The sequence below is a fragment of the Plectropomus leopardus genome, chromosome 4 (assembly GCF_008729295.1).
Source record: "Plectropomus leopardus isolate mb chromosome 4, YSFRI_Pleo_2.0, whole genome shotgun sequence".
Classification (NCBI taxonomy): domain Eukaryota; kingdom Metazoa; phylum Chordata; class Actinopteri; order Perciformes; family Serranidae; genus Plectropomus; species Plectropomus leopardus.
Window position 1 is genome coordinate 13,182,191 of NC_056466.1, and position 27,734 is coordinate 13,209,924.

Genomic DNA, 27,734 nt, shown 5'->3' on the forward strand with positions numbered 1-27,734 from the left:
AAAGGTTTAAATACTTGTGAAAGACATCCACAAGCAGCACAAAAAAGTGAAGTTGCTCCTGGTTTCAAAGGGTTTAAGCAAACTTCGAGGAACGTGCAGGACATCTGCAATAGCTTCTCCTGTAAATCTCATTGTGCAAAGGAAACGAATGTCTTCCCTTTGCATTCAAGATTTACAGTCTGTATGATGTAAAAACTCTCAATGTTGCAAATATTGCAGAACAAACAGACGTGCTTTACCTTTTACATCACACACTTCTTCGCCTGTGTCTTATTGCCTTCAAAAGTTGGCATGAAGCTTATTTTGTTTTTGACTTCTCTTCAACTGTTCTTTCTCTCTTACAAACACGCGCACTTTTAAAATCCTGATTAACAAGTCAAAGCTGTCCACCACACCACAGAAGTCCCCATTACAACCACAAACTCTGCTCTGCTCTCTATGAGCCTGCGGTAACACTAGGTACGGGGGTAGTGAGGGCAGTGGGAGGGCAGGGCATGTGAGGAGGGGCAGGTTCAGGCAGGATACAGTAGGGTGAGGTAGGGTCAGTGATCGGGGGGAGGGGTCAGGAAGGCTTGAGTGGCATTGCAGCCCCATGTGCTTCCTGGAGAGCTGGGGCCAGGAGAGGAGAAACAGGGTCACCGCCACTGTGGACCGGTCTGATGTAGGTAGTGGGCGGCGCTTGCGATTGGTCGGGGAGGGTATCGGTGATGGGAGGGAAGCATGGGCGAGGAAGCTGGTTGGGAGATGGATGGCCGCGCGGTGTCTTAACAGTGGTGCGGCTGCAGTCTGTGGGAATGTGTGTAGCTGGTGTCACTGGAGCTACTCTGGAGGCTGTAGTGGTCCTCCTCCTCGCCATCGCTGATGCTGTCCACGCTGTCTGCCTCACCAGGAGTGAACTCCATGCCCTCGATGTCCACCTCTGCACGCAGAAAAAGAAAAAATACACAAGGTTATTCTCAGCACTGTTGAAAAACAGAGGAAGCAAAGGGAAACTGTTTATTTCCTCCAAACTGTGGGCATATTTATTAGGGGGCCTGCAGCGCCTGTGGATTAAACCCGGATTTAGGCAACCATTACCTCTCGGCAAACAGGCAGATCTTTGTGCTCCCACAGCTAATCCTCATCCATTGATAAACAACTGCATGTGTGTTTACCTCATCCGGGATTAGTAAACATACCGTAACAGTCCATACTGAGCATTTCAGGGGAGCCTGTGACATCGATGAGCAGCAGATTTCACCTTTAAACTCTGGTTATGTTTGAAAAGATCATAAATATACTGAGAGAAAAAAGTGTTTATGGCTCTTCTCAACGGCCATCACAGAGAGGGGTGACTTGGTCTGGGTATTATTTTCAAAATTATAATTTAAGTATCCTTAAAGTGATGCTGATAGAGTAGACTAGAGTACTCCATCTTAAACCCATAATGTGAATGGCTTTGCGTGTAGTATAGCCATAATTTCGAGAGTTTCAGTGGCATCTCGGCACGCTGAACTGCAAACTCCATTAATGCACCACACTCAACTTCATCACATCCCAGGCTGTACGGGTTGTGGCTGCTGCTGCAGGAGTGTGAGCTCCACGCTGGGTACAGTTCAAGCCCAGAAGTTGTGGGAGTCCACCCATTTGCACAGTGACAGGACTAACCTTACCTAACTATTACTGACAGACTTAACAAGAGAGCCAACGTGGAGTTTGATGGGACCATTTGACAACTCAGTGTTGGATGTTTGCTGCTGTTGCTGTGTTAACTCGTGCTAACCTGTTCGAAATAACCATTTGCTTGGATGAGAGCGGCTGCAAAGATGACAGGAACAGAAAGCTTACTGACCTGGAAGGCAGTCACTAAGGTGCAGTATTAGACTCTCAATGCAAAAAGGATAAAATGCAGGTATCATTTGACTGTAGATGTTCCCAATCTACTTGGCACTAGGTAAATTTGGTTAATACCTTAAAAATTATTAGAAGTATAGAGCACAGAGTACATGATGAATCATTTAAATATGGGGAAAACAGTGCACATTTTCACAGCCTTTCTTGGAAGCTTTTCATAGTGTTGCTCACTAGTAAACATTATTAAAACAGTTGTGCAATGGTTCAAAAGAGAGAAGCTCAAACCCTGCCAACTTTCTGACCTCTGCACACGTGGCCAGTTTCTGCAGAGGTGGGCGTAATAGTGGTTTCAGAAAGAAACAGAAATTGTCCTAATTCTGACATTAGAGAGCTGTGTGGGAATCACACTGGCATCATAAATCTCATGAGATCGGCTGTTGTTGTTAATTAGTATCAGCAGTAGTGGACACAAGTAATGCCCCTGACCTTTAAGCACGGCAGATTACGGTTTGTATTTGCCATTTCGACAGATAAACAAACAAAGCAACAAAGTGCACAAGCACTCAGAAGACCACATGGCCAGCATCAGTAGCTGAAGAGATGTGTCAGCTTTCTTTATCTGCACTCCTACATGTTAACCTTTGACCCCAGGGGCATCACCAGCAAACAAGGCTGCGGCTAATCATCGAGTGGCTGTGTTTGTTGGTGGACAGCAAGAGGAATGCAAACAGCTCTGTTTGGGTTTACACGTAGATGAGAACACCAATAGTGTTGTGTTGAGAACAGAATATAGCTTCAGTGTGCCCTAAACATCAGTCTGAGCGGTAACTTGGTCGTTGTTTATTTGCATCAAACATGGAGGTGATCTACATTTGATTTACACTGCTGCCATAGTAACATAAAGCTGTGGCCACAACAATGCCTACCTGAGGAAATCCTGCGGGCAGAACAATCTTTATGATCTAGAATTGGCATAAACAAGGCTCTATAGTGAGTTGAACTCTGCTGTAGTGCAGCTGGTTGACTTCTTTTAAAGCCTGCGTACCTTGCTCAGAATCGGTGGAGATGGTGGAGCCCATGCTGTCAGTACGGATACGCTCAACGGATCCTGACACGGAGAGCTGCTCCAGGCGGCGTTTGAGGTAGCGGTGCTCTCTCTGCAGCTGCTCCTTCGTATTTAAAGCCTTCCTGTCCTGCTCCTCCAGCTTCTGCAGAGACAAAGAAACACAGAGAATCAATGTTTAATGTTCCCTGGAACCAAACATCTCCATTGTTACAAAGGCAAAAGATACATAGCAGGCAGGTGAAGCATCAAAGCAAAAAGAAGGTGCTCTTTGGTTAGAAAAAAAAGAGGGGCTAAACCAAGGCACCCTTCTTATCATAAAAAGCTTTATTGTAAAGGCTAATTCATGAAGGAACAGTATAAAAAGCCGACATGTTTCAGCCAATGCGGGACCTTCATCACGGCATAAACAAGAAATAAGTGCAACATCTCCATCTACCCTAAGTTGTGATTAGACAGATGAACCCCAGCTGGTGGAGGAGCAGGCTCAGGCAGAAGGAGAAAACTGGTGAAACTAATCATACTGCAGACCAGTGCGAAACTCTGTGAACAGTTAAACATATCAAATAGCTAATAGAGTATAAATATAAAAAATACACAGTGAGAGAAGTACCATAAAAATAACAAATAACAAATATGAATAAAAAAAATAAAATAAAAAGAAATTAAAAAAAGGTTCCCCCAAAAGGTCATTGTTACCCCTTTTCCACAACATTAGCTCTGGTTCTTGAACTGGTTCTGTCTGTCAGGACTCTTGGAATTTCACTGCTATCTCACGAACAAGCACGCATTTCCACCAATTTTTATTGCCACCATTGTAATCAAGGACGCTTCATCAATGGAGGGCGTTGCACAAAGCACAACATAAGTAAACAGTAGCAGCAAGATGGCAGATTGCTTTGATTGCCTTTGAACTTTTGTTGTGTTATTACAGATGTATGTTTTTATCCCCCCAAAAAAGCACGGACCATCAAGTGATGAGACCACTGAATGCTCTTTTACATTATTATTTCTCACTTGACTTCTCTTTTGTTGCGGTCTCCATCTCCTCTTTCCAACCTGTAAAATATGACACGCCCACTGACGGTTTGCACTTTAGGTCAAAGAAAACCTGCTATTTTCTGGTTCCAGCTTCAGCTTTCAGGTTCAAATTAGTTTATTTTAGGTTACAATGCTCTGAACAGTTTGAAATTAGGTGCAGGAACCTGTAAAAATCTGTTCTATGTTTCTTCCCTCAAAATATGTTTTGTATTATGTTACAAAACACACGATAATACCACATTTAAAGTAATATTTCCTGTATTTCATATTCATATAAGAAAAATAAGTCATTCTTGCACACCAAATACATGCATATTTGTGTAAAAAAAAAAGTATATTTTTATATGTTTTTATAGTTCAAATAGTAGTAACCAAAGTATGAAATAGAAGTTTTTATTCCACTGCTGATCACTATGATACTTTTATACTTATTATTGATGATGCCTACTGTGCATCTCTGCAAGATTTGGATTCAGGTCATATCTTACAGATGCTGCTTCTGATGTTATCACATAAAAATGTTAAAGCTTGTGAAACTAGTGTTTTCTCTCATCTCCTGCCAGTCAGACCTCTGCCAAACTAACACAAGAGAGTTTAAACTACAACAACAAATTTTCAAACATAGAAAGGAAGTAGCTGTGTGAGGTCTGTAGGTTAGAAAGTCAAAATAAACCTTAAGTCTTGTAAAAGTCTGACTCAACGTGGGGTTAGATTTTGCACTCATTTGCTTTTGAAAGTTTTGGGTGGTGAATCAAAGGGAAGAACATGTGTGGCCTCCGGTGATATGAGAAGACACAGCACTGACGAGAATTAGCGCAGATCGTCTGAGCAGAGAGGACATGCATGGTAAACAGGAAATGAAGGGTTAAAACTAGCTACATCTGGATTTTCCACCAACCACAGTGTTGCTGCTTGTAAACAGCAAGACCAGTACAGCGTGTCCTAAACTCTAGATTTGCAGTGCAGAATCTGCATAGCAATGTTAAGAATCTAATAATATCCTGCAAGCAATAAAGTGTTTTCAAGTCACTTCTCCTGCTACATACATCTATAAAAGTATCTGTGTGTGTGTGTGTGTGTTTGTGCGCGTGCACGTGTGAGTAATCTGCTGCAGCAGTTAATGAACCATGGAGGAGGAGTTGGCCTTAAACAAACCTAACATCCAATTATCTCCTCTCACATATCTAAAGATCAGCCACCAAATGTCCAGTATATTCCACTTTGTTGACTCATTTGTTTTCCCTTCAGCCTTGGGAGCATTTTTTTTTTCCTGACAGGACCTGAACTGCTCTGATTAAAAAGATTAGAAAACAATATACCACTTAAGGAAGTCAAGGAAGAAAAAACCAAACAGCTCAAAGGAATGAGAGCACGAGTTTGGTGCTCATGGAGCACAAGAAGAAGACGAACAGGACTTTTTGAGGAAAATTTCATCTAGTTTTACTTAAGTCTAGCTTTGCCAACTAATCGATTTATCTGTTTGCGTAACTATCTAAGAGAAAGTCAAAATGACTTGATTCCATCTTCTTATGTGACAGTAAAACTGAATATTTTGGGGTTGTGGATAAAACAGGACATTTCAGGAAGCTACCTTGGGCTTTAGGAAACACTGATCAACATTTTTCACATTTTTTTTTACATTTATAGACCAAACAACCTAACAATGAATCAACTAAAATAATTGTCAGATTAATCGTCAGTGATAATAATTAGTTGCAACCCTACGTTACAATGATAAAAAAACAAACAAAAAAAGCAACAAATCCTTACAACACAAAACAAAAAAATTATGGCTGTGAAAGGCGAATGAATCAAACAGATGCAACCCCCCCCCCCCCCCAAAAAAAAATCCCCCCCGCCCTGAGCTTTTTTTTTCTTTTTTCGTTTGGCTGTGTTTTATTTTAATACCTTGATGTGCATCTTGGCCCTTTTCAGCAAACTCAGTGTGGTGTGTCTCGTGCTGTCTGGACCCAAAGGCACCAGCTTCTTCAACTGCTCCAAGTACAGCCGTAGTTTGGCACGTCTGCAAACACACAAGCACACAAGGGTGAGTCAGCAGACATCCACCAGCAGCAGAAAAGTGAGACGGCACCTACACAAACAGACTGACATGAGCTTATCCACACGTCCCTGAAGGGCAGAAAGGAATACTGTTCCTCCTATACTGTGAGTATCATGTAAACATGTGCTAAAGCAGTGACTGATACTACATGAGCTTCAGTTTCAGTTGTGACTTTGGGATTGACCGTGAGACGCTGAGGGGGTGCAGCGTCGCTGGTTACACGTGTTCAAAGCTTGCAGAGGCTCCAAACCACTTTTAAAATCCCACATCCCAGCATTCGAAAGGAAATGTTGCGTACTGATATGAAATACTTTTTCATATCACCTCATGCAGCCAGAGTTTATCTAAGTACCTCAACATTTACGTCTTTTCTCATCAACAAGAGCTGTTTGCACATAGTACACCCACACATTCAGAGAGCCAAACGGGTTCTCAGCTTGGAGACTTTCCTGTTTTTAGAAGAAGTGAACTATATTTATCCAACCCTGTAGGGCTCAGCCTGCCCGTGTGACTAAATTTGGTTGCTTTAGTTCGATTGTGTATTCACAAAAACCTACTATTACTAATCTATATGCACAATGCCTCAATCTACAGGGCTCGGAATACTTTTTCTGTTTACCTTCACTGTGCATGTAATTTAGAAAGTTTCATGCACCATGCATTTCTTTTTTTAACCTGCAGCAAAACACTTTTTTTGCCTCACCATTTGATGTGAAGACATTTTCACTGTGTATCATTTGAGCTGATTTAACCTGTACTATAATGTATTGCTTCAAAACGCTGGTGAAGTCACATACTTAGTAAAACCTATTTTGTATATGATTTGTAATAAATTATTGCTGTAATGCAAGTCTATCTTTGTCCTTTTTGTCCTTCCAAGTACTGGTATCTTAACAGCATAGACACGCATCAAAATTCAAACAGCAGCTGGCTAAACTGGGTTTTACATGGTGCTGCTGTTGTGCTGTGCTGCTCCGTCTTGTCCGCCTGTGTGCTGTCAGCGCGAGTAAAAACAAGACTTCAGTGTCCTTTTAATGAACTGTGATGTTATCAAATATAAATTTGTTTTTATTGTGTGAGGAAATGGACGTGTGGCATGACAACATGTGATAAGTGTTAAATATGTGAGTTTCAAAGTCAGTGCATGAGAGTTGGCAGTCCTGCACAACATATGTGCTGTACCCTAGCGTGTACCTATACATGCACCAGTGCATGTAACGCTGAGAATTATGAGCACAGTTCAACTTTTACATGCACCACCATGCATAAGCATGTTTTGTTTGCACGTACACATGTATATAAAAGACAGAGAAAGAAAATTAAAATGTTTAAAAACTGTGCAGGGGAGGTAAGAAGCCAAAAATGGCTTATGGAGATACTTCCCCTATAAAAAGAAATAAAAAGAAAAAAGATAAAGACAAAGATTGCATAATTGATCAAAATTGTGTTATGTGTGGTATGTGGTATTTTGAGCTCTGGTGCATCATACTGACGTCAATCTAACTTTGCAATGTCTAGTGGTGCATTGCCCTTCTCAATCACCTATCTATTTTGCTTTTTTTCTATTCTTGTGTTTGATTGATCCACCAAATGGCTCCCTGTTGGAGCCTAAAGCTGTGAGAGAGACCTTAAACTCAAAGGCACCGCATAAAAAAATCATTATTGACGAAAATGATGGCCATGAGAAGATTCTGGTCACTTTGTCGGTTGAACTCAAGACACAAACTGTGGCCCCGGAAAACTCTGCATCCCTGCCAAAGCCCTACAGGCCAACGACCCTGGATCCACAAGCCAACAGCTCACTGGATGCAGCATTTGGACGTTAAATTCAGCGACAGTGATGAAAAAGCCGAAGAGTTAATCTCCCCGTGGACACTCACTGACTTAACATGGATAGTGTACATTATTGCAAAGGACTGCTTTTTTCCACATTTTTTATCAGCAGATTACCTCCCCTGTCTGTCCTTGGTTCATTCAAATTTGTTCATAAAGGCCTTTCAATCCTCCATTAGTCAAGCTAGTCCATGAACCGTTTCTTTGTTCTGAGCTAGCCATCCCCCTTCTCTCCCGTTCCTTTGGCTAACTCTGTCTGAACGGTAAACAAACTCTAACAATGCAAGGTCTCCACTGGCCATCACTGCAACCACAATAAACCTAATCAGAGAAATGAAGCTCTCTGGGGCTGGCTGCAGAGCTGGGCTCACGGGGGAACACACTCTTTACACATGCACGCACAAACAGTCTTTTTTCCCTGTTTCTTTTTCAGGAAGGGCGTTGCCTGTGTTTTGCACATAAAGTAAGACCCTCTCACTAGCCCCGTCTGTTTCATTTAGAGGTCAGCCAGAGGCGGCCTTTGGTCAACAAGAGAGTTTCAGGGACTAACCATAATAATCCAAAATTGCATCTTTAATTTCCTGGGATTTTTTTTTTTCTAAATATTTTATATTCATTTTCGGAGTTTTTATCCCACAAAAAGGGTACAAAATTATATTTGTTTTCATTTCAACCATCTCCCAACATCCCCCCCATCACCCAGCCAACCCATCCATAGGACTGATTACAGGTTAGAAAATACGCGGGGAAAACAGCATAACTTGCATTAATTACTCAAATAAAATTAGAACGGAATAGGAAAAAAAGAAAGAAATGAAAATAAAAAAGAAACATGAAATAAAATTAATTTAATCAAGAAAAAATTTAACGAAAGGAGACAAAACAACTCTCTGCTGTAATTTAGCATTTACAGGTACAAACCTATTCTTTATCGAGGGATTATTGTGGAAAATCCCAAAAAAAACCAAAAAGGATCTCCATAACTTAACAGAGGGTTGAGAGGACCCTTAGGATTGTGTATTTGTTTTTTTCTAGCTTTAGAAATACATAACATGTTCGATCCACATTTTCTAGGGATTTCTATTGTGGCTGTAAAAAGGCGCAGGATATTTATATATTCAAAACAGGACGATTGGCAAAAGTGCCCTTTAAACCATCTCTACCTCTCTACAGGTGCATACAGGCATTTCCAAAAAAAAAAGGGCGTGTGAAAGTGCTCTCGTTCTTTTATTTCCTCCTCTCCCAGGGGGCAATTCCGCCTCCCCCCCATCCGCTGAACCCCTCCACCCCTCTGCTCCACCCTGCCAACACCAACACACCCTTATCCCACTGGAAAACAAGTGTCTTGTGAGGACAGGGGCGGGGGCCCACCTCCAACCTGCCCCAGCCGAGCCACATGAAGCACTTGGATTGCGGCCAGGGGAAGCGGGCAGGAAGGAGCTGGGGGTCTGCAGCAGAGGGGGCGGGGGGTGTTTTTTTGGAAGGGAGCGGGGTCCGAGCTAGTGGGTGACTTTCTCTTGGGTTGAAAAAAGGGCTCTTTGAGTGCAGTGTGCTCAGCTGCACTAGGCAGCGCTCCACACACATCATCCAAAGGGTAACTTGAGCCAATGGGCCACCATCATGCACCCCCCCCCCTCCCCCTCTTGTAGTGAAAAACAAAAACAAGGCGTTCCCAGAATATTCTGCCCATCTACCCACCTTTTCACCTCAAGAAAAGCTGCTTTTTACGGAGTTATTCATCACAGTCCCCACCTATATGCTCACCACATATTTTGCCTGGCATGCAGAGGGTAGAAAATGTACGTGGATGTACTTTCACCACCTGAGTGTGTGAAGACTCACCTGGGATGACATTAGATGTCTGTGCTGAGTTATCACGCCAGCCCTGCCCCGAGAGAGTGCAATAAATTTTGTCTTTCTTATCTAAACTGTCAAACTATTCATTTAAACAGGGTTCCAGCAGCTTAAGTCAAGTTAGTTTTAAGGCTTTTTAAGGCTTTTTAAGGCTTTTTTTCAGTTCCACTTAGAATTAAATTTAAGACCAATTTTTCAATAACCAAGACTGAAGAAAATTAAGTGTGAGCTGACATCAATTATTTTCAGTTAGGGATAATTTTGCCCAAATGTTCAATCAATATAAAGCATGTTTTTTTTGTTTAAGTTAAAAAAACTTTCCAGGTTGGAACACGTGGAAAACAATTAAAGTTTGTTCTCATAAAAGTATGAATTCCTTGTAAAATGCTTGGTCGTTTTTCGTTTGACTGGATGTTGTAAATGTGTATAAGTGTTGATGGTTCTTCTATCTTTATGTGCTTGATGGTAAATTTGATACATTATTAAAAAAAATAGATAGTACCTATTATTTCAAGATTTTGCTATGCAACATCAGAAAAAAAGGTTTATAATATCCTACTTCCCATGTCTTTTAAAAGACTGCTTTGAGACATTTTGACCTATAGATTAATGAATTCAATGCCTTTCAAGACTTTTTAGGGATCTGCTGGAACCCTGTTCAAAAGATGGAATAACTAGAAATGATAATGTGCATGTTTGACTATTTCTCCTGTTGTCACATGACACCAGTTTCAAACCAGAAAAAAAAACACGACATGTAAGTTTTTAAATAGAAACACAATTTCTCTCCTTACACTCAAACCGAAGCTTTTGCACTAACTGCTGATAACAATCTACTTGAAAATTCTGTTTTAACAAGTCGGGGCAAAGCCTCTCCCTTGCATCAAATGCAACACGCCTCCCTTCAATCTGTTTTAATATTACTCTGCTTATTAGGTGTCTGATGCATATCAATAAGACCTGGTTTAACCTGGCAGTGTGTCCCTGACAGCTCCCCGCAGCAGCACGTTCTCCCCTGCCGCGAGACACACTCTCTACTTTTCTTCAAGAGCGCACATTTGGAGCGAGGTTAGGACCCTGCCTCACTCACGTTTGTTATTCCTAAGCCAAGCCCTGGTCACGCTATGTTTATCAGATTGCCTCTAACAGCCATGCAAAGTGTGGCACCAGATGAACGTGAGTGTTGTGTCCATGAAGGGGAGCAGACAGTTTGCTCCGCCAGGCTCCACGTGGTTCTGAATCACATCAAGTTTTCCAATTTGTCTGGGTTGAAAATAGGATGGTCTTTGATATTCCAGTCATGGATACTGCCACAATGCAAAACTTTTACTGTGGTGTCATGTAAGGGTTTGTACTTACAAGCTGAAACATACTGCAAAAGTCAGGGGGACGTGTTTTTAAAATTCTAACACTTTCATTTCAAGGTGTTTTTTCAAAGCAAACTCCTCAAAAACAGTTTTAAAAAATCATACTGTGCATTACTCTGGTGTAACAGTAGCATTTAAGCTCTGAAATATTCTCATGACTTTGCTAAAAATTGCTTAAACAACCAAAAACAAAACAGCCTGCATTTCCCCTGCAGCTGAGGAATTAAGAGTAAATCTGCAATTTGATTTGCTCTGGAGTCACGTCTGCAGGGAAATGACCACCTGACCGTTCTCACGTGCAGAGCACCACGGGATGATTTGTGTCTGATCTCTGGCCTTCCCTCCCCCTGCTCCTCCCTCCCTCTACATGAGGGGCTCAGTGCCAAAACAAAGCAAAGGCAGAGGAGGGGGGAAAAAAGAAACTTTTGCTCAGAAAGCTGCACGCTGCTGAAACTGGAACAAGCTATTTAAACTGCTGACTTACGCTCCAAGGTTAGTGAGTACAGGCCAGGCCTTTCTCACAGATCTGCTCACACTTTGAGTCTTGGAAGAACAACCGTGAAGTATTTTGTTTTGCTCATTCAGTCAAAGGCAAATCTGCAGCAGCCTGTTTATATGTTTGATGGATGCATTATGAAGGATATTTACAGTGTGTATGCTACACCAAAGCAAAGAGGTGACATGGCCAGTCCTGGTGACAGCAGTGTCCCAGGACTGTCCAGGGCTCTGGGGATGGAGATCCATTGGTACACAAAGAGCTGCAGGGCCTGAGAAGGCACGCCAATGCAAACAACAGGACTTCACCCCTCACTCACTGCGCTGTTTAATGAGCTTGCTGCAGCCCAGCGCATTCCTCTACCCATGCGCTCAGGACTGAGTGGCTTTTCTGGCAAGGAGCCAAACCTGCTAAACTAAAGGTCAAAGGTCATCAGAAACACCACTGCGATGTTTCCTCTCACTGCCGGAGCTGACACGGTTTGTTCTCCGTTGGACTTTAAGAGCAGAAAATGCGGTAGCAGGCCTCTGGTTTTGTTTTGACTTGAGGCCACAAGACACCAGCATGAAGGATTCACCGCCTCATCTGCTCCTCTTTCAGCAGGCACAATAATGTAATCATTTAGTCTCAAAACACAGTGTATCAATACAAAGGGTTTGTCATCCGACGTCTCCAAATCAAAGAGGATCTAAACTGTGTTTTTAAAGTCTTAAAGGATAATTCCAGCATATTATGACTTATTTTATAGTTTTGTCCATCTTTCTTATCAGTAATAATAACACTGCACTAATGATGAGATCTGGAAACATTGCTGTTTTCCTCTGCAATAAGGGATTATCGCAAACATTTTGGATGTGTTCATTTTAAATTTTAGTGTCAGATAAAAGCAGTCTAATCCAACCAGGAAGTCATTTGGGGTACTAATAATCTAGTTTCTTGTCTTCTCTATCTAACCTTTAGTTTTCTTTCAAGCATTCATAAATGCTTAGCTGCTATTGTTTTTGACCCTGTTAGATTTTAGTGTTTCTAACTATACGCAATTAACTACCTTTGGACAATCTTATCAAAAACACTATAAATGATGGCAACAATTACAAAAAATAGACTGAAGTTGTAATAAAGTGTGATAATACTTTAAAAAAAACAACCATTTAGTAACATTAGTAACAATTGTGTTACCCTTTCATGTGTTTAAGGTTCTATATGCGACATTTAGAATGATAATATATATACATATATAAAACAGCAAAAAGTTATTTGCTTTGTAAAGGTATAGTAGAGTAATGGCATCCTGAGCAGAAACAAAGTTGCATTGCCTCTGTGTGTGTCGTAATCCGAGCTTCTCTGTGGTTTGTTGTAATAAGCCGGACTGGCCAGGCGTGCATGTTGGTGCACATGAAAATCCTACTGGCTAGCTCATCACCGCCACTTTACACTATGCTTTATTGCTGACATTGCGAGGGTGTCGCTAATACCGTTACCGCTCTAAGCACTGTTTGCATTTTTGTGGAGTTCGCACCGTTACCTGCTAGCTGCCACCTCAGCCATCTCAACGCTGAGTACTGTTGATGACTCATGTTTCAAATATTGCAAAGAGCACCTTGTTTTTTCAGTGTTTTGAGAAGAAACTTTTGAGAAGAATACAAAAAAAAAAACCTCAGGCTCCTTGTTTACAGCACAGCTCTGTTATGTGAAGTGAAAGTGGGGGCTGCGTTGCGTGAGTGTGGATCACCATGTTGAGGTGGTAGAATTTGGGGTTGCCAGCAGAGTGGCTCCACATCTGGCTGGCAGGTTCCCGCAGAATACGAAGCCAGATGGAGAGATTCTTGAGGTAGAGGGGGACCCTACCCAGGGTTGCAGCCGACAAACACAACACACACACACTGGGCCTTTCAGCAGCCCCTAATCAGTCTCCCTGTCACCCTCCAGCCCTGCCCCGAACATGTTTACATTTAACAGACATCTGATGTCCTGTCCCTGCAAAACAAGACGGTAGAAAAACAAAGCAGTTCAAGTGAAACGGGCAGAGTGGTACGCCACACTGCCCACGTCAGCGAGACGTGAGACACACATGGAGACACGACACGCTTTCATCACCCTGATATGAAATGTCAGTCGTCTGGGTTGAGCTGTATTTGTTTTCTGTCATCGAGGATGCCACACCCACCCACTGTGTGCAGTGACAACTGCGAGGCGAGACAGACGGATACAAGTCCCCCATAAACACACGAACATGGAGCTCGCTCTCACATGACTCTGGTCTCACACGCAAGCAGCAAACAGAAACTTCAACACACCACAGCAGCAGCGCAGACAGAGGGAGAGGGAGGGCCCTGGTTACTCCACAACTTGTGGAATTACACTAAAGAAAAAGCTCTGCATGCTTTGGTGGTGATTAAACAACAGGAAACTGCAGAATTAGGCAGTTTGTTGTTCACTCGTTGTCGTAGTATTTCCACTGGGCGTGCTGGGGAATGCCTAGTAATTAGATTCATTTGATTTTTTTTTCATGTACTGAAACAATCCCCTATGTGAGCATGGATCATTACAAAATCCCAGTACAGCAGCACAGTCAGCTTACACTGGTGTTAACAGAAAAACAGATGTCAAATAGAATTTAAAGAGCAGAGCGTGTGAGCAAACAGAGAGAGGGTTTCGGACCAAAGAACAAGTTCCCTGTGCACCTTTGAATCATTTCAACACAACGCCAAATGATAGACCTGGACATTAATTGCCTTCTGCTGTCTGCACTGAAAAGTACATCTACAGACATTGGACGGACTAGCAGAGACAAGTTCAGTGAGCTCAATAAACACATTCCCCTGACACAGGGAGAGCTCTGGTTTTATAATGGATCCTCGTCAATGATCAACAAACAGGAGTCTAATGGCATGACAGACAATTCCAGCTTCCATGTTTACTGTAAAAGTTTGGCTGTTTACTTGTGAAAGGAGGTTTTAGAGCAGTGGGGTGGGGTCCCGTTAACTCTTTAAAACCTGAACAATTGGTTTGATTTCTTTCAAAAACATGGGAAGGAGGCAATGAGCAATAAAAGAAGTAATGACCCCCCAAAACTAGCAAGAAAATAGTAAAAAATGCTGAAAATTTCCTTAAAATGTGTAAAAATGAAATGTATAAACGTAAAATAAAATAAAATAAAATCAGAAAGTTAAAAAAAAACTAAGCGTGCAAACAAGTGCTTAGAAAGTGCTTTAAAAAACATAATAATTCTGTAACATATTTAATATGTAATTATATCGTTTTTTTCCTTAGCTTGTTCAAAAACAATTTCACCTTTCTTACTAAGTTGATCATTGCCTTTTTTCTGATGGTTTTGAATGAAATTGCACCAATTTGCTCACAGTTCAAAGGTTTCAATACTTATGAAAGGAGTCTGAAAGAAGCACGAGAAAAGTGTCAGCTCTCCAGGTTTCAAAGGGGATGAGTTGTGATGTAATAAAAAGAAAAGGTGACATTTCTACTACACAATCCTTTTTTCTTATAAATTGCAGTATATGGGTTACTTCCAAATAAACCAAAAGGGAGTCACAACCATAAGCTTATGCATCCTGGGACAAGGGGCATTTGAGGGGTTCTCCAACTGCTGTTGCAGCTTATAAAAGAGCTAAACTAGAGAGAAAAAAAGGAGAGACAAAAACAGATTGATGAATGACAGACCGCCTGCAGCTCTAATCCGCTCTATCAATGCATTATCAAACAAATATTCGCTTGTGACTCCCTGCTTGCCAAAAACAACACCCAACGCGGATGCGGCTGCAGAGCATTCTAGTAATACTCGGCCTGCTACTTTTATGAACCCTATCCACCCGCAACCCCCCACACCCAAACGTCCTCTGTTACTTAACTCTACATTCCAGCATATGTATGTGCTCACACTGTTGACCTGAATTTCAGGCTGCCTGCTCGACCTACACTGCCTCCCATTCCTCCCTTCCACAACGCTCAAGAATGTTTTCGCCTCTTCCTCAGACTGAAGGGCCTGAAAACGAACCACGAATGGTTCAGTCGGCTCACTTTTCTCTCTTCCGGCTTCCTTTTCAATTCTTTTTTTAATTGTTATTTTGTGCCCTTGAAACCCTTGAAGCTATGCACACACCTTGTTAAAGTGTACTGCTGTTTTTACGAGCATCAGCTGCTTTGCGTCAGTGAACCAAGTATACTGACACAGAAACGTGGTGCGCCCTGCAGCAGCGACACCTGAGAGGAAGCAGGGACATCCTCACCTAAATGAGAAAAAAAAATGGAAGTAGCGTTCACACACTCAAATATCGCTGTATCAGTGTATATAAAATCATGTGGAGATCATCCACAGGCCCAACACACATAAAAGTCCACAGACAGTGTACGTGCAGCCACAATTGTGTCCGGGCTTGACCTGAGAGAGCCAGAAAGCGTCTCCGCACCAACTGACCTCAGGGTGGAGAAATTCCACATGTGACCCCTGTAGCTGACCTCCAGCTGTAGCCTGTTTCTTATTCTGTGTCCACATCCAGCCTCTCAGTGGTTACAGAATGTTCTGGGGCTATTTCCACTGACTGCAGTAAATGTATAACGACTTGGACAAACCCAGTCTGTCGTAACATTGGGCAATATGACATAATACATCAGGAGAGGATGGAGATGTGTCAATCGTCTTGAGATTTTTTTTTTTTACACTGTTTGTAGCAATGAAGACATCCTTTTCAATGTATCTGGGTGTATTTCTCCATAGCAAGACTATTTTATGGCAATTGTGCTTTATTGTGTGAATATATGGATTTGCATGACTGTAACATCCATTTGATTACATTTACATACTTTTTTTTATTATATTCATCAGATTAGTCAGACATTCCCATCTTTCTATTTAATCTACCAAGTATATCACAAACTATGCATATTTAAAGCTTGAGCAATTATTATAAAAATATTAACCACAATTATTTTGATAATCAACTGTTTTTTTTTTTAAAATCACTAAAAATGACACTTTACAAAGAAAAAAATTAATTAATTAAGAAAACAGACTGGGCAGAATGATTAATAATGGCAGTGGGGGGGGGGGGGGGGGGGGGCAATTGTGGCCCTCAGCCCTTTTAAACAGCCCTTGGCTAGTCTTTCAAAATACAATATACGAATAATACAATACTGGTATATTAAGCAAGATAACTGCATTTTTATCACCTTGCAATGGCACGATAATCATACAGTTTCTAGACATGCCTACACTTTAGGAACTACATCGGGGAAAGTAATGTTTTCATACTAAAATGGTACATTTTCTTTTTTTTAAAGATTTTTTTGCCTTTACTAGATAGGACAGGAGAGTGCTAGCATGAAAGGGGGAGAGAGAGGGGATGACATGCAGCAAAGGGCTGCAAGGACACTGCCTTCATACATGGGGCGCCTGCTTTATCCACTGATCCACCTGACGCTCCAGTTTTCACATTTTCTAATATGGCCCCATTCAAAAAAGTTTGGTAATCCCCAAACAAGGGGTTCCAAAACGAACATTTTAGCGTGGATGTAGCCTCTAACACCACCAACACCACACCGACAGTAGAAATTATGACCTGGTCTACATGTGCCTAAATGATTAAACCATGTTCAGTACTTCATTCATTACTCTGGGTTATTAGCTGCCATTGCAAATCTAATGACTCCAGGTCACCACACACACATGAGGAATGTAACTGACAGTGTGACATTTGAGGAAGTACAAAAGTCACGTGCAGTCATGTGAGTGTGTGACCGCCTCACCAAAACCCAAACTGTGAGGAATGGAGGAGCATTCAACTTTGTTTTTGTAGCTGCCCTTTTAACTCTTTCAAAAATATATTTGTTTTTAAAGGCCGGATGTGGACATAATATAACCTTAACTCCAGCTGAATTCACAATGGTTGTGCAGTTTACAGTCCACATTAAAATGCAGATTAACAGGATTAACAGGCCCATCAAAGCCAACTGTCTTCCACATATACTCACTGTCACAAAAGAGGATTTATACCTCAAAAGAGAAGAAAGGGGCACAGATGAGTTTTGGCAGCAGGACCAGTAAAGAGTGATAAAGGCCCTCTGTGAGAAGGGAGCTCAGCCCTTCTCCTGCTTGCTGCTTCAGGTTTCTGCTGACTCAGACACTTTTAAGGGGTGGGTGAAAAAGGAGCACTGGAATACAGAGAAAAATGAAAAAAAAACAGATGTGGTCTCAGGAGAAAGGAGGAAACAGAGCAGAGAGGAGAAAGCTAGGAGGTGAAGTAACAGGGCTCTCCCTCCCACCAACACACTGCCATAACTCAAACAGCTCAGTGAGGTGCTGTCCGGCCTATACACACACACACACACACACACACACACACACACACACACACACACACACACACACACACACACACACAGCGAGAGAGAGGAGCTTCACTTGTGGGGAAAGAGGTCCTCAAAGCCAAATAAGTCATTCATCACAGCCGGGAGTAGAAGACACTGGGAGAGTAAATTTAATTAGAGAGAAGATTAGACCGTGACAAACTGAGTGCCGGCTCCTGTATCCATGAAGTGCATGTCAATTCAAGTTCAACAGGCGGCACACACAGTTGCTGTACATTATCCGCGGTATGATATATATAGTAAGAGAACACTGTCAGTTGAAATCAATCTTCAAACTTTTGAGTATCATTGTGAACAATCTCAGAAATGAAACCGAGAGCACCTGACAGCCACGGGGCGGAGTCTGTGTCTGGAAAGATAAAAATAGATTTGTAAATCCTTTTTTCAATTGAAGCAGCACAAACACATTAGACACACAGGTCTTACCCAACTGGATTTCCTGTAAACAGGTGTTACATGGGAAAACAAAACTAGTCTTGCAAAATTGGCATTTCTAGAAAAGGAAACTTGTGGCAATGACAAGCCGTCATAGGTGTGATCAAGGACCGCGTAAGTCAGAAATGGGAAGGAAGCAATGCCAGCAGAGACCAACCACACAGTAGCATTTGATTTCACAGAAATGTCGAGGTGACGCTCTCCAGCTCTGGCCTGTGCCAATGCAATGACGAGAGAAAAAAGCAGCAGTCACCCTCAAGATGGTCTATACAGAGCTGTCACGGCTGCACTCAGGCTGCAGCAGATAAGCAGGTTGTGTCAGGACGGGCGACCCTGTGGGACGCTGCTGGAACCCAACCAGACGTCTCACTCTGATATGCACGGTGCCTCCTGAGCGGCCGCCAAGGCAGCGGTCAGTTTGATGAGAGACACCTTGCATGCATAAGATCACTGAGAAGCAGTAAGAGAGTCTGATGTGTGCAGGAAATGAAAAAATTCTGGCAAAAAAAATTGTTGCATTAGACACTGGCCTAAAATGGGCATATGACTTCAAAGCAGGGCTGGGTGGCGAACATCAAATAACCTCAACATTTGAGGTCCCATGCACATTATTGGTGCTATTTACAATATATTCAGTGTCTTTGGTGTCTAAACCAGACATTTATCGGTCACTTTGTCTGCCACGTGAACATACAGTACAAGGACGGCTCTGTGCTGCACCAGCATGAACCAAACACACCGACACATGACCAAACAAAGACAGTGAGTCAGGGCTCAAACAGCAGCACCTCCCCGGAGTAGCATTCGAGGGCGTGAGGGAGGTCGAGCTTTTAGATGCGATACTGGGACTGCTGAAGTTTAAACAGGTCTAAAGCTCCAAACTGGTCGCAATACTCATTAAACAGGTTGAACTGGACAGCCGCAGGCTTTTATGAATCAGAAACAGACAGACAGAGATCAACCGAGGACACTGAAAATGTTGGCTTCATTCCTTTGATTAGCATACCCCTAGGGTTGAAACTAATAACATTTTGGCTTTTGATTACTCTCTTGGTTATTTTTTCAGATATTCATTTATTGTTTTGCTTCTAAAAATGTAAGAAAATGTTAAAAAAAAATGGCCCGCTGTGCATTCTGAGGGCATAAGGTGACGTCTTCAAGATAAACCAAATCCATAAGATATTCAATATTACTGATAGAAAATCTGTAATCCTCACATGTGAATAGCTGAAACCAGTTAACATGTATTTATTATTATTTAAAATTACTTCTGGTCAGGACACGTGCCGCATCTTAACTTCCTAGAAATCATAAGGTCGGGCGCTGGGTGCTACTCTGTGCCAGCTTTCAAGGGTGCTGAGGCAGATTGCATCTGAAGTTGCTAAGCAACCATAACCTGCAACGCATCGTAGCCTACTTACTAGGAATCCTGAGGTTGGAGCTAATGTTCTTCTAGCATGTGGTTGTTAAAGTGTCTATTAGGCCTACAATATTGTCTGTGGGACAGAAAATGTTCAACTTCTTCATATTTAACATATACTCATGTTTAGGGAAGAAAGGGAGTTATCTTTTTGCTGTGATTGGTTGTTCCTCATCACACGACATGTGGTGCGTACTACTACATTCCAAAAATTCACCATTGTTCATCTCAGGGTGCAGCAGCTGCACCCTGAAAGACTGGTGCTTTAGGAATGTTTGCCTGCCACTTTTGCTTATGAGCAGCCTTCTGTGCTTCTACACTGAAAACAATACAACACATAACATGTGTACAAGCCCTTAGTGTTAGGGCTGAGCGATATGGAGAAAATCAAGTATCACAATATTTTAGACCAAATATTTCGATATCAGGAAAATATTGTAGAGTTGATTATTAGTGTGCTGAAATTTTTGATAAATAATCATCAGTAATGTGTATATAATGACTAACTGGTAAAGGCAAATACATTATATGAACAGCTAGAACAGACTGGTAAGTTCAGAAAATTACACCACTTTACTGTAATGTATTATGATATCCCAAATCTGGCATGGTTTCTAATATGGATAAAATATTAACATTTTGCCCAGCATCACACTTGTGATTCTGTTGATTGACCAATTAATAATGTCAGCACTACAACAGTTATAATGGACCACAGAAACATGAACTGCAGATGATTGTGCTTCGGGCTTGAAGTCACAGTTCCAGGCTTTAACACCTGTATGTTGGAGTAATGACCGTGTAATTTAAGCCCGCAGGTCCAGACAGGAAATGAATCAGGATGCATTATGTAGCAGAGGATCATGATGATACCTGGTCACTCCTGGGCCTGTCATTACAAATAAGTAGGTAGATTTTTTTCCGTGCAGACAGTCATGGATAGAAAGAAGAAAAGTAAATAAAGTAATTAAATATGAGCTAATGCATCAATTGTCACCAAGGATATTGCAATGTGACTTTTAGATTATTTAAGTATAATTTCATCTATTTAAGCGCTGGCATCAGGGCCAAAACATTAGAAAATAAGTACGAGAACTCATGTTTACTATTACAGTCATGCTGCACTGAATTTTTAAAAAAAAAAGATTTTTTTTTTTTAGAAACTTGTGGTCATAGTGACGGCAAGGGAAGTGAGTAAACACTTTACTGGCAACTTGCATTTGTCAGTTTGACTGGACGTCACAAAACCAACCACACCCGTCGTCGAGCATGAGGTAACTGTTGTGTCACAACACCTGCAATGTGATCAGCCAGGGCCTTGTCTGCCTCTCAGGTCAGAGAGGAATATGCCTGCACTTGTTTCTCTCTGCGCTACACACATCCATTACTCACTCCCGGACATGTGACTGGCAAACCCCAATCCCTCAACAGGGGTGATGGTGTGTCACGCACATGCAGCCTAACACACCCATCTCAGCCTCTGCTCACATGCTGATAGTCACATCAGCTGTTTTTCTAAATCCTCTCTGGCAGGCTGTTTTTTTTTTCTAAGAATCAGCTTGGGATGACCTTGATGCAACCCCCCCCCCCTCCAACACACATACACACGCAAAAAAGTTTTGCTTCTTCCACCAACCAGTCTTCCCTAAAGCAGGCTTTGTTATATCAAAGACAACTTTTGCTTCCTGACAAGAAACCCCTTTGGATCTCTGTGAAGTCACTTCCCCTCTTGGTGAAGTCAAAACAGAGCAAAAACAGACGTCTGTGCCTTTAATGAACAAGGATATCACATCACAACAAACCGAGTACCCCGAAGGGAGGAAAAGAAAAAGGTGGAGTGAGATGCATGCTGGGGGTAGGAGAGTGGGATCACTGTGTGTGTATGTGTGCTTTTGCAGGTTTCTCAGTTTGTTAAAATGACAGGCGAGGGCCAGATTCACCCCGCCTCTGTCAGCCTGTGCAGGATTATCACATTACTGACAGGATTCCCTTTCCATACAAGGTAACGAGTTTCATGCGTGAAATGGAGACAGATCTAATCAACATGAAGCCACTCTTTGAAATCAGCTTATTATCCATTTTCAGACACAAGGAAATAACTGATTAAATCTCTTTGAAGATGACCTCTGATCCAATCTAGAGAGGGTAACATTTACCTGCAGCCAGCATCCCTTCACTTAGCATGTTAGGAACGTAAAGGTGCGTGGCACAGATAAGTAGTCATACACACATGAGAGATGCCAAAAAGCCTCAAATGACACCTTACCTGTGTTTCTCCAGCTCATTGTGCGATGATCTGAAAGGACAAAAGACAAGAAGGAGTGTCAGTTTTACAATACTGTCAAAATACTCCACACTTCAAATCACATGATATGAGTTAGGATGGGGTGTTATGAATAATTTCAAGGTGAGAAGCTTGTTTATTAAATGTTTTTTTATCTCAATGTAAGACAGATGAAAACCAGAAAGTTTAGAAGAAAATGCAGAGTAACAGCAGATCTGAGAAATATTCAGAGGAAAAATGTGTCAAGACATCAAAGAAGAGTGCTGATTCTCTGCTGCTTTTGCCTTTTTTCTGCCTCCAGGAGGCTTTTGGGCTTTTGAATGCTGGAGTTGCCTTACAACAAAGTTGTACCTAAGACATAGAATATGGTAATACTCCAAAACAGGCCTCAAAGGAATACTTCAACCCACAAATCATTTGTATATCACTTGCTCACCCAGTGTTACAGTGAATTCATGAAAAAAAACTTTTTTTTTCTTGCCCGCCTCCATGGTGAATGAAGAATCCAAAAAAAAAGAGACAATGTTTGCTGTAAGTAAAAAGGGGCCATGTTTAACAAAAGCAAAATTATATCCAAACATCTGTTTACAAACTCTCACACAACTCCTGCTGTATAATCAAAGTATCATTTATCCAGTCATATGCTCAGTACTTCCCAAACAACATGGATTTTCACTAAAATCTCACAATTTAAAACCACAGATGTATAATAATAACTAGATACCAAACTCTTGACAAAACCTTTGACAAATATAAAACCTCTATGGCAATAGCACAATAACAACAGCAAGAGTCATAATTGACCTTTTCTTGCAGGTTAAAGTGTTTTAAATAATAATGCTTTAGCAAAAATACATGTGTTTGCGAAGTATTGAGCATACGACTGGATACATTAGACTTGGATTATACTTCAGGAGTTGTGTGAGAGCCTGTAAATGGATGTTCTGTTACAGACTTTTGACTTCTCGACCAATTCATTGAGAATTTTCTTAGTTTTTGGATTCTCCAAAAAAACAAAGTTATCTTCTCAAATTCAACATCATATGAGGTGATCAAGTGCTGTACAAATTATCGTTTCTATGGTAACGTATTCCTTTAAGCGAGCAATATAAAGACTTAGTCACACATTCTGGAAATAGAAATCCAAAACAAGATGGAGAATGTTTTTTAAAAATCTTTTTCCATATCTGTGAGACATCTGTCAGAGAGTGTGCAGCAGAGGACAGAAATGACCCTGAGAGGGAGAGAGAGCGAGAGCGAGACTCCTCCCTGCCCACTGTCACATGCATACCAACAGCATGCACACACTGCTGTTGTTGTTGCTGCACGCTGGCTGAAAAGCAGCGTGGACATGGGATAAAAACACACTCAGACGTCTGCAGGCCGAGACACTGCAGAATTCCTCAGCGTGTGGGCTATTCTGAGGAGAGCCCCCTATCGTAATGTGTGGCCGGGCAGCAGCGAGGGCACTGCAGTCCATCTGAAACAGGCCCTCTGTTCATGAGGCCGTCATGGATACCACGGCAATAAAAACAAAAACAGCAACAACAAAGGGCCAGACTGACAACAAGCCTTTTCACATTTTCCACTGTTTGAGAGCCCTTGTGCTTGTGAAGCAGTGGTTCCCACAGCTGTGCCGAGGAGGCATCTGCAACGCTCGCTGCACCAAAAAGGGTAACAGTTGACCGCGCGACTACGATAATGAGGCGTCTGCACAAAGTCATCCCAGAAGGAGCGCAGGATGCTGCACTGCTGCTAATAACCTGATCCAAAAGGCCGACAAAGATATTACTCCATCGTGGAGGAAGTTGTGCTATTCAAACCTGCACAAATTGGGGAAATGTCTCAGTCAAAGCACAGGGCATGACCAGGAAATCATGTGGCAGCTTGTAGAGGAAGGGAATGCACACAGACCTGTAATAACAGCAGGTTAACACTCACACACCTTTACATGTTATGTAAAAAAAATGGCGTGGCATGCAAAGGACTGTGATCTGATGTCATAAACTTGGCCCTGATGATCAAAGGCCTACCTATTAGCCTTATATCACCTCTATTGTGGTTTGTTAAACTGCCAACTCATCCTCACAGCACCTTGTGTGTGATTTCCCATATTGACAGGAGGGAATTTAAGGATACAAACAAAGTAAGCTGTGCTATTTTTATGTTTAATTTGATATCTGGTGTGACAGAGAGCTAAAATTCCAGGTCTTCCCTTTTTGTAAGTCTGCGAGTAAAAAGGGAAACTCCACCAGGGTTTCTTCTTCCTGTGAGCAGAAATAGACTCCTAACTTTATCTTTTTTTTTTACAAGCTCTGAATATTGCACCATTGCAAAACATGTGATCTGTTTTAATTTGCAGATTTTGTCATAACATCAAACACTATAACGCCAATTTTTGATGCTACAAAGCAAAGCATTGTGCTTTTTTCACCAACAGCCAGCTTCTGTTTTACTATAAAAAAAAACAAGACAGATTAAGTTCAAACACGTCTTTACTTCACTGCCCCCTGCATTCTGTTGATGTTTAAAAAATCCTGCAGGAGTGTATAAAGGGAATTGGGGAATTTGTGCACAGTGCAGTCACAAGTAAAAAGAGGGAAAAGCAGGTCTGGTGCATGAAGCCTGGTGGGCTGGGGTTTGCCACAGTGTGTAGGTGTCTGTGTAAACCACCACACCCACCTCATACACACCCTTATCCACACTCTCTCTCACACACACACACACACACACACACACACACACACACACACACACACAGATGCATGATTATGTTACTCTGTCAGAGGCTGTGTCAAAGGAATGAGGAAGAAACTGCATTCTCATTTGTGTCAAATCTTTACAAATATCACTTTCAAATTTACAAAACCATCTGCTTTCTAAGGAAGTATAATGACGATAGTGATACGTTAACATGTTGTACGTGCAGTGACGTAACTCTCAGACTCACCACTGAGGAAATCAGGCTAACTGTGCTTCCCTAAACTAATATTAGCCAACAGGAAAGTTTTTTTTTTAATCAGATCTTAATGTGCATGTGATCTTGGGAATAAACGCACAAATCATTCAAATGTTCCTGGAGCGTTTCACCAAAAACATATATACCACTAATCGCAGGTAGTTAACAGATGAAAGAGTCCACTGTTGCACACCTGGCCAAATAACCCTTCAAAATTTGCATGTAGCCTTGGATGTTAAAGTCCCCAAATTTGGGTCATAAATCAAGAGAAGAGGACGTTGCAATGAGGGTGTGTCCCACATTGATCTGATCTGTTTAAACCCTTGTGTGTGTCAACCATGCTGTAAGCAACTAGAGCTAAAAAGGATCATGAGAAAATGAAATGTCAGCTACTTTCATGATCAAGTAACTCATAAATTTTACTAAGCTGAATATATTTGGGCCTTAAATTAATAGTAAGATATTACATTATATATTATATACATACACAATTGCTGGATCCCGAGGCAAAAATATCTGAACGTCGATATTACTGTCCTACACATTTTTAAGTTAGCAGAAAGTTAATATCTTGTGAATGTAGACAACCTAGGGCATCCATTGTTATCAACGCCACATCAGCATAGTTTGTCAGGAAGTGTGGCAAATAACGTTACAAAATTATGCTTGATTTTGCAGAGGGAACAACTGGCCATTTTAATCCTCCAAATTAAAGTTGGGTTTTTTTTTTTAAGAAAAAAAACAACTAGTTTATTTGAATCACAAATTAATTGCCTAACATGCGATACGTAACACATTAAAACAGGATTGTTGTGGAACTCAAAATGTTAGTCTATGCACGTCAGATAAATTACTTATATTAACTGTAAAATAAGAAACCAAAGTATATAAGTGTGTGATACTTTAACTCTCCATATTGTCATAGCAACTAGACTATATAATTTAACAGCATAATAGAAATCCTAAAATTCAGTAATGGCTTTTGCTTTTGGTGAGCCACCCCAAGATTTTGAGTGTGTCCCATCGGGCTACATGAAAAATTTCTAGGTGAACCACTGCCAGTAATATCAATGATATATACTGACAGCAAGGCTGTTTAATTTTAGTGATGAGAATTAAATATTAACCTGCTGAGGTTTAAATGACCTTTAACCAGCTGTCCAACCGGTCTAAATAGAGAACCGAAACTGAAACTTAAATGTAGGCTATTTACTTATTCTGTGTAATTTTATGCCCTTAATTGCAGCAGGGACTTTATCAGCTGCAGATTGTCACAACATATAAACGGGGTCAAACTAGGGATGAATGTTAATTACAGTGAAAGGCAATCGATATATTATGATCAGAAGCTTCATCTATGGTGTCTCAGCAACACTAAAACCTCCATGAACTCTGTGTGAGTGCAGGGGGAGAAAGTGGCACGATGGGACCCCCTGACGGACTTTCATTTGACATCAGACCCTCAAAACACACTAACCACACGAAAAAAGGGCTCACGCGAAAGCAAGGTAGTCGTGCAAGACAGAGTGCAAAAAAGGTTGTGTGCATGTCGGGTGTGTTTTCTGTCAGCATGGGGAGGGTTTTAGGTGTGTGTGTGTGTGTGAGACTGTGTGAGACAGAAAGAGAGAGAGGGAGCAGCAGAGTTGACAGTGTACGCGTGGCAGTGTTTATTGGAGAGACCAAAACAGAGAGCCCAGCCCAGACAGCAGAGACATGCCAGTGTGCATGAAAACAAGTCTATGTGTGTGTGTGTCTATAAACTGGCATTTGCACAAACGAATAAAAAAGCAAGACTGATATTTACCTATTGTTCTGAGTTTTTCTGGAAATTGGCGAGGCTTTCGTTTTCTTTCTGGAAAAGTCGCTACTGTACGGTAAAACAGACGCATAACCGTGTTCTGCCTCTGTAGAGAAAAACAAAACAAAATATTAATTTATTGTGATGTCTGCATGAACAAAATAAAGCTGCCAATTAGTCATTCAGGGAAACAGTGAAATATGAAACAGCTATAGAAGCATTTCAGGAGGAACAAGACGTGATCGATCACCAGTGCTTACTAAACATATTTCAACTGTATAGCCTCTATATTGTAAACAGGCAATGCTACACGACCATTAATGATTGTCATAATGATACTGGCTCATATTCTCAATGTCACTCTTGTTTACTCATTTCCGAAGACATAATACGACCTGCATTCTCAGTATTTACATCACATGAGCTGTATATAGGTTATAAATGGGCTACACGACATACTTTACATTTAAAAATAAAGAAATGCAGCTATTATTTTTCTAGCATAAAGGCTACTAGGTCCAGTTTGCACCCATCGTCCCATTGTCTGTAAAGTGACATCATACCTGCACTATGGCAGGGCACGTTAAAACTTCACAGAAAATAAAGCTAGCTTCCGTGCTAATGCTCCATTCACAAAATAATAACCAGCCTGGAAATCCTGTCAACTTGTCAGTTTAGCTTGAAATACCTCTGTCTCTTCTCTCCAAGTACTCTGCAGCCTCCAGCAGAATTAAAAGAGAATTAAGTTCCATCTTGCTGTTGTCTCGTTATAAAAAAATAGAAGTTATCTATTTACACAAATGTACAAGTCATGAAATAATGGAATGGAAATTTTAAAAACTGTTTTTAGAGCGATGTACTTGCGCTGCTACACTCAGTTCTGAGTCTTGGCGACTCCAAACTACAGT

General features: G+C 41.4%; 1 protein-coding gene across 1 annotated transcript; it reads right to left on the reverse strand.

Moving 5' to 3' along the window:
• On the reverse strand, positions 1-27,734 carry mxd4 (MAX dimerization protein 4). Its single transcript, XM_042484243.1, has 6 exons — positions 27,515-27,734; positions 26,833-26,932; positions 22,052-22,081; positions 5,846-5,960; positions 2,879-3,041; positions 1-919 (listed from the first exon to the last, which is right to left on the reverse strand). The coding sequence occupies exons 1-6, from the start codon at positions 27,576-27,578 to the stop codon at positions 765-767; spliced, it is 627 nt and encodes a 208-aa protein (XP_042340177.1). The 5' UTR covers positions 27,579-27,734; the 3' UTR covers positions 1-764.

Excerpts from the sequence above, each read along its gene's own strand:
- mxd4 (XM_042484243.1), bottom strand. The coding sequence starts at position 27,578 with ATGGAACTTAATTCTCTTTTAATTCTGCTGGAGGCTGCAGAGTACTTG. Across the intron at positions 26,933-27,514 it reads CTTGGAGAGAAGAGACAGAG|AGGCAGAACACGGTTATGCG; the intron begins GTATTTCAAGCT and ends TTTTCTCTACAG. Across the intron at positions 22,082-26,832 it reads AGAAAAACTCAGAACAATAG|ATCATCGCACAATGAGCTGG; the intron begins GTAAATATCAGT and ends TTGTCCTTTCAG.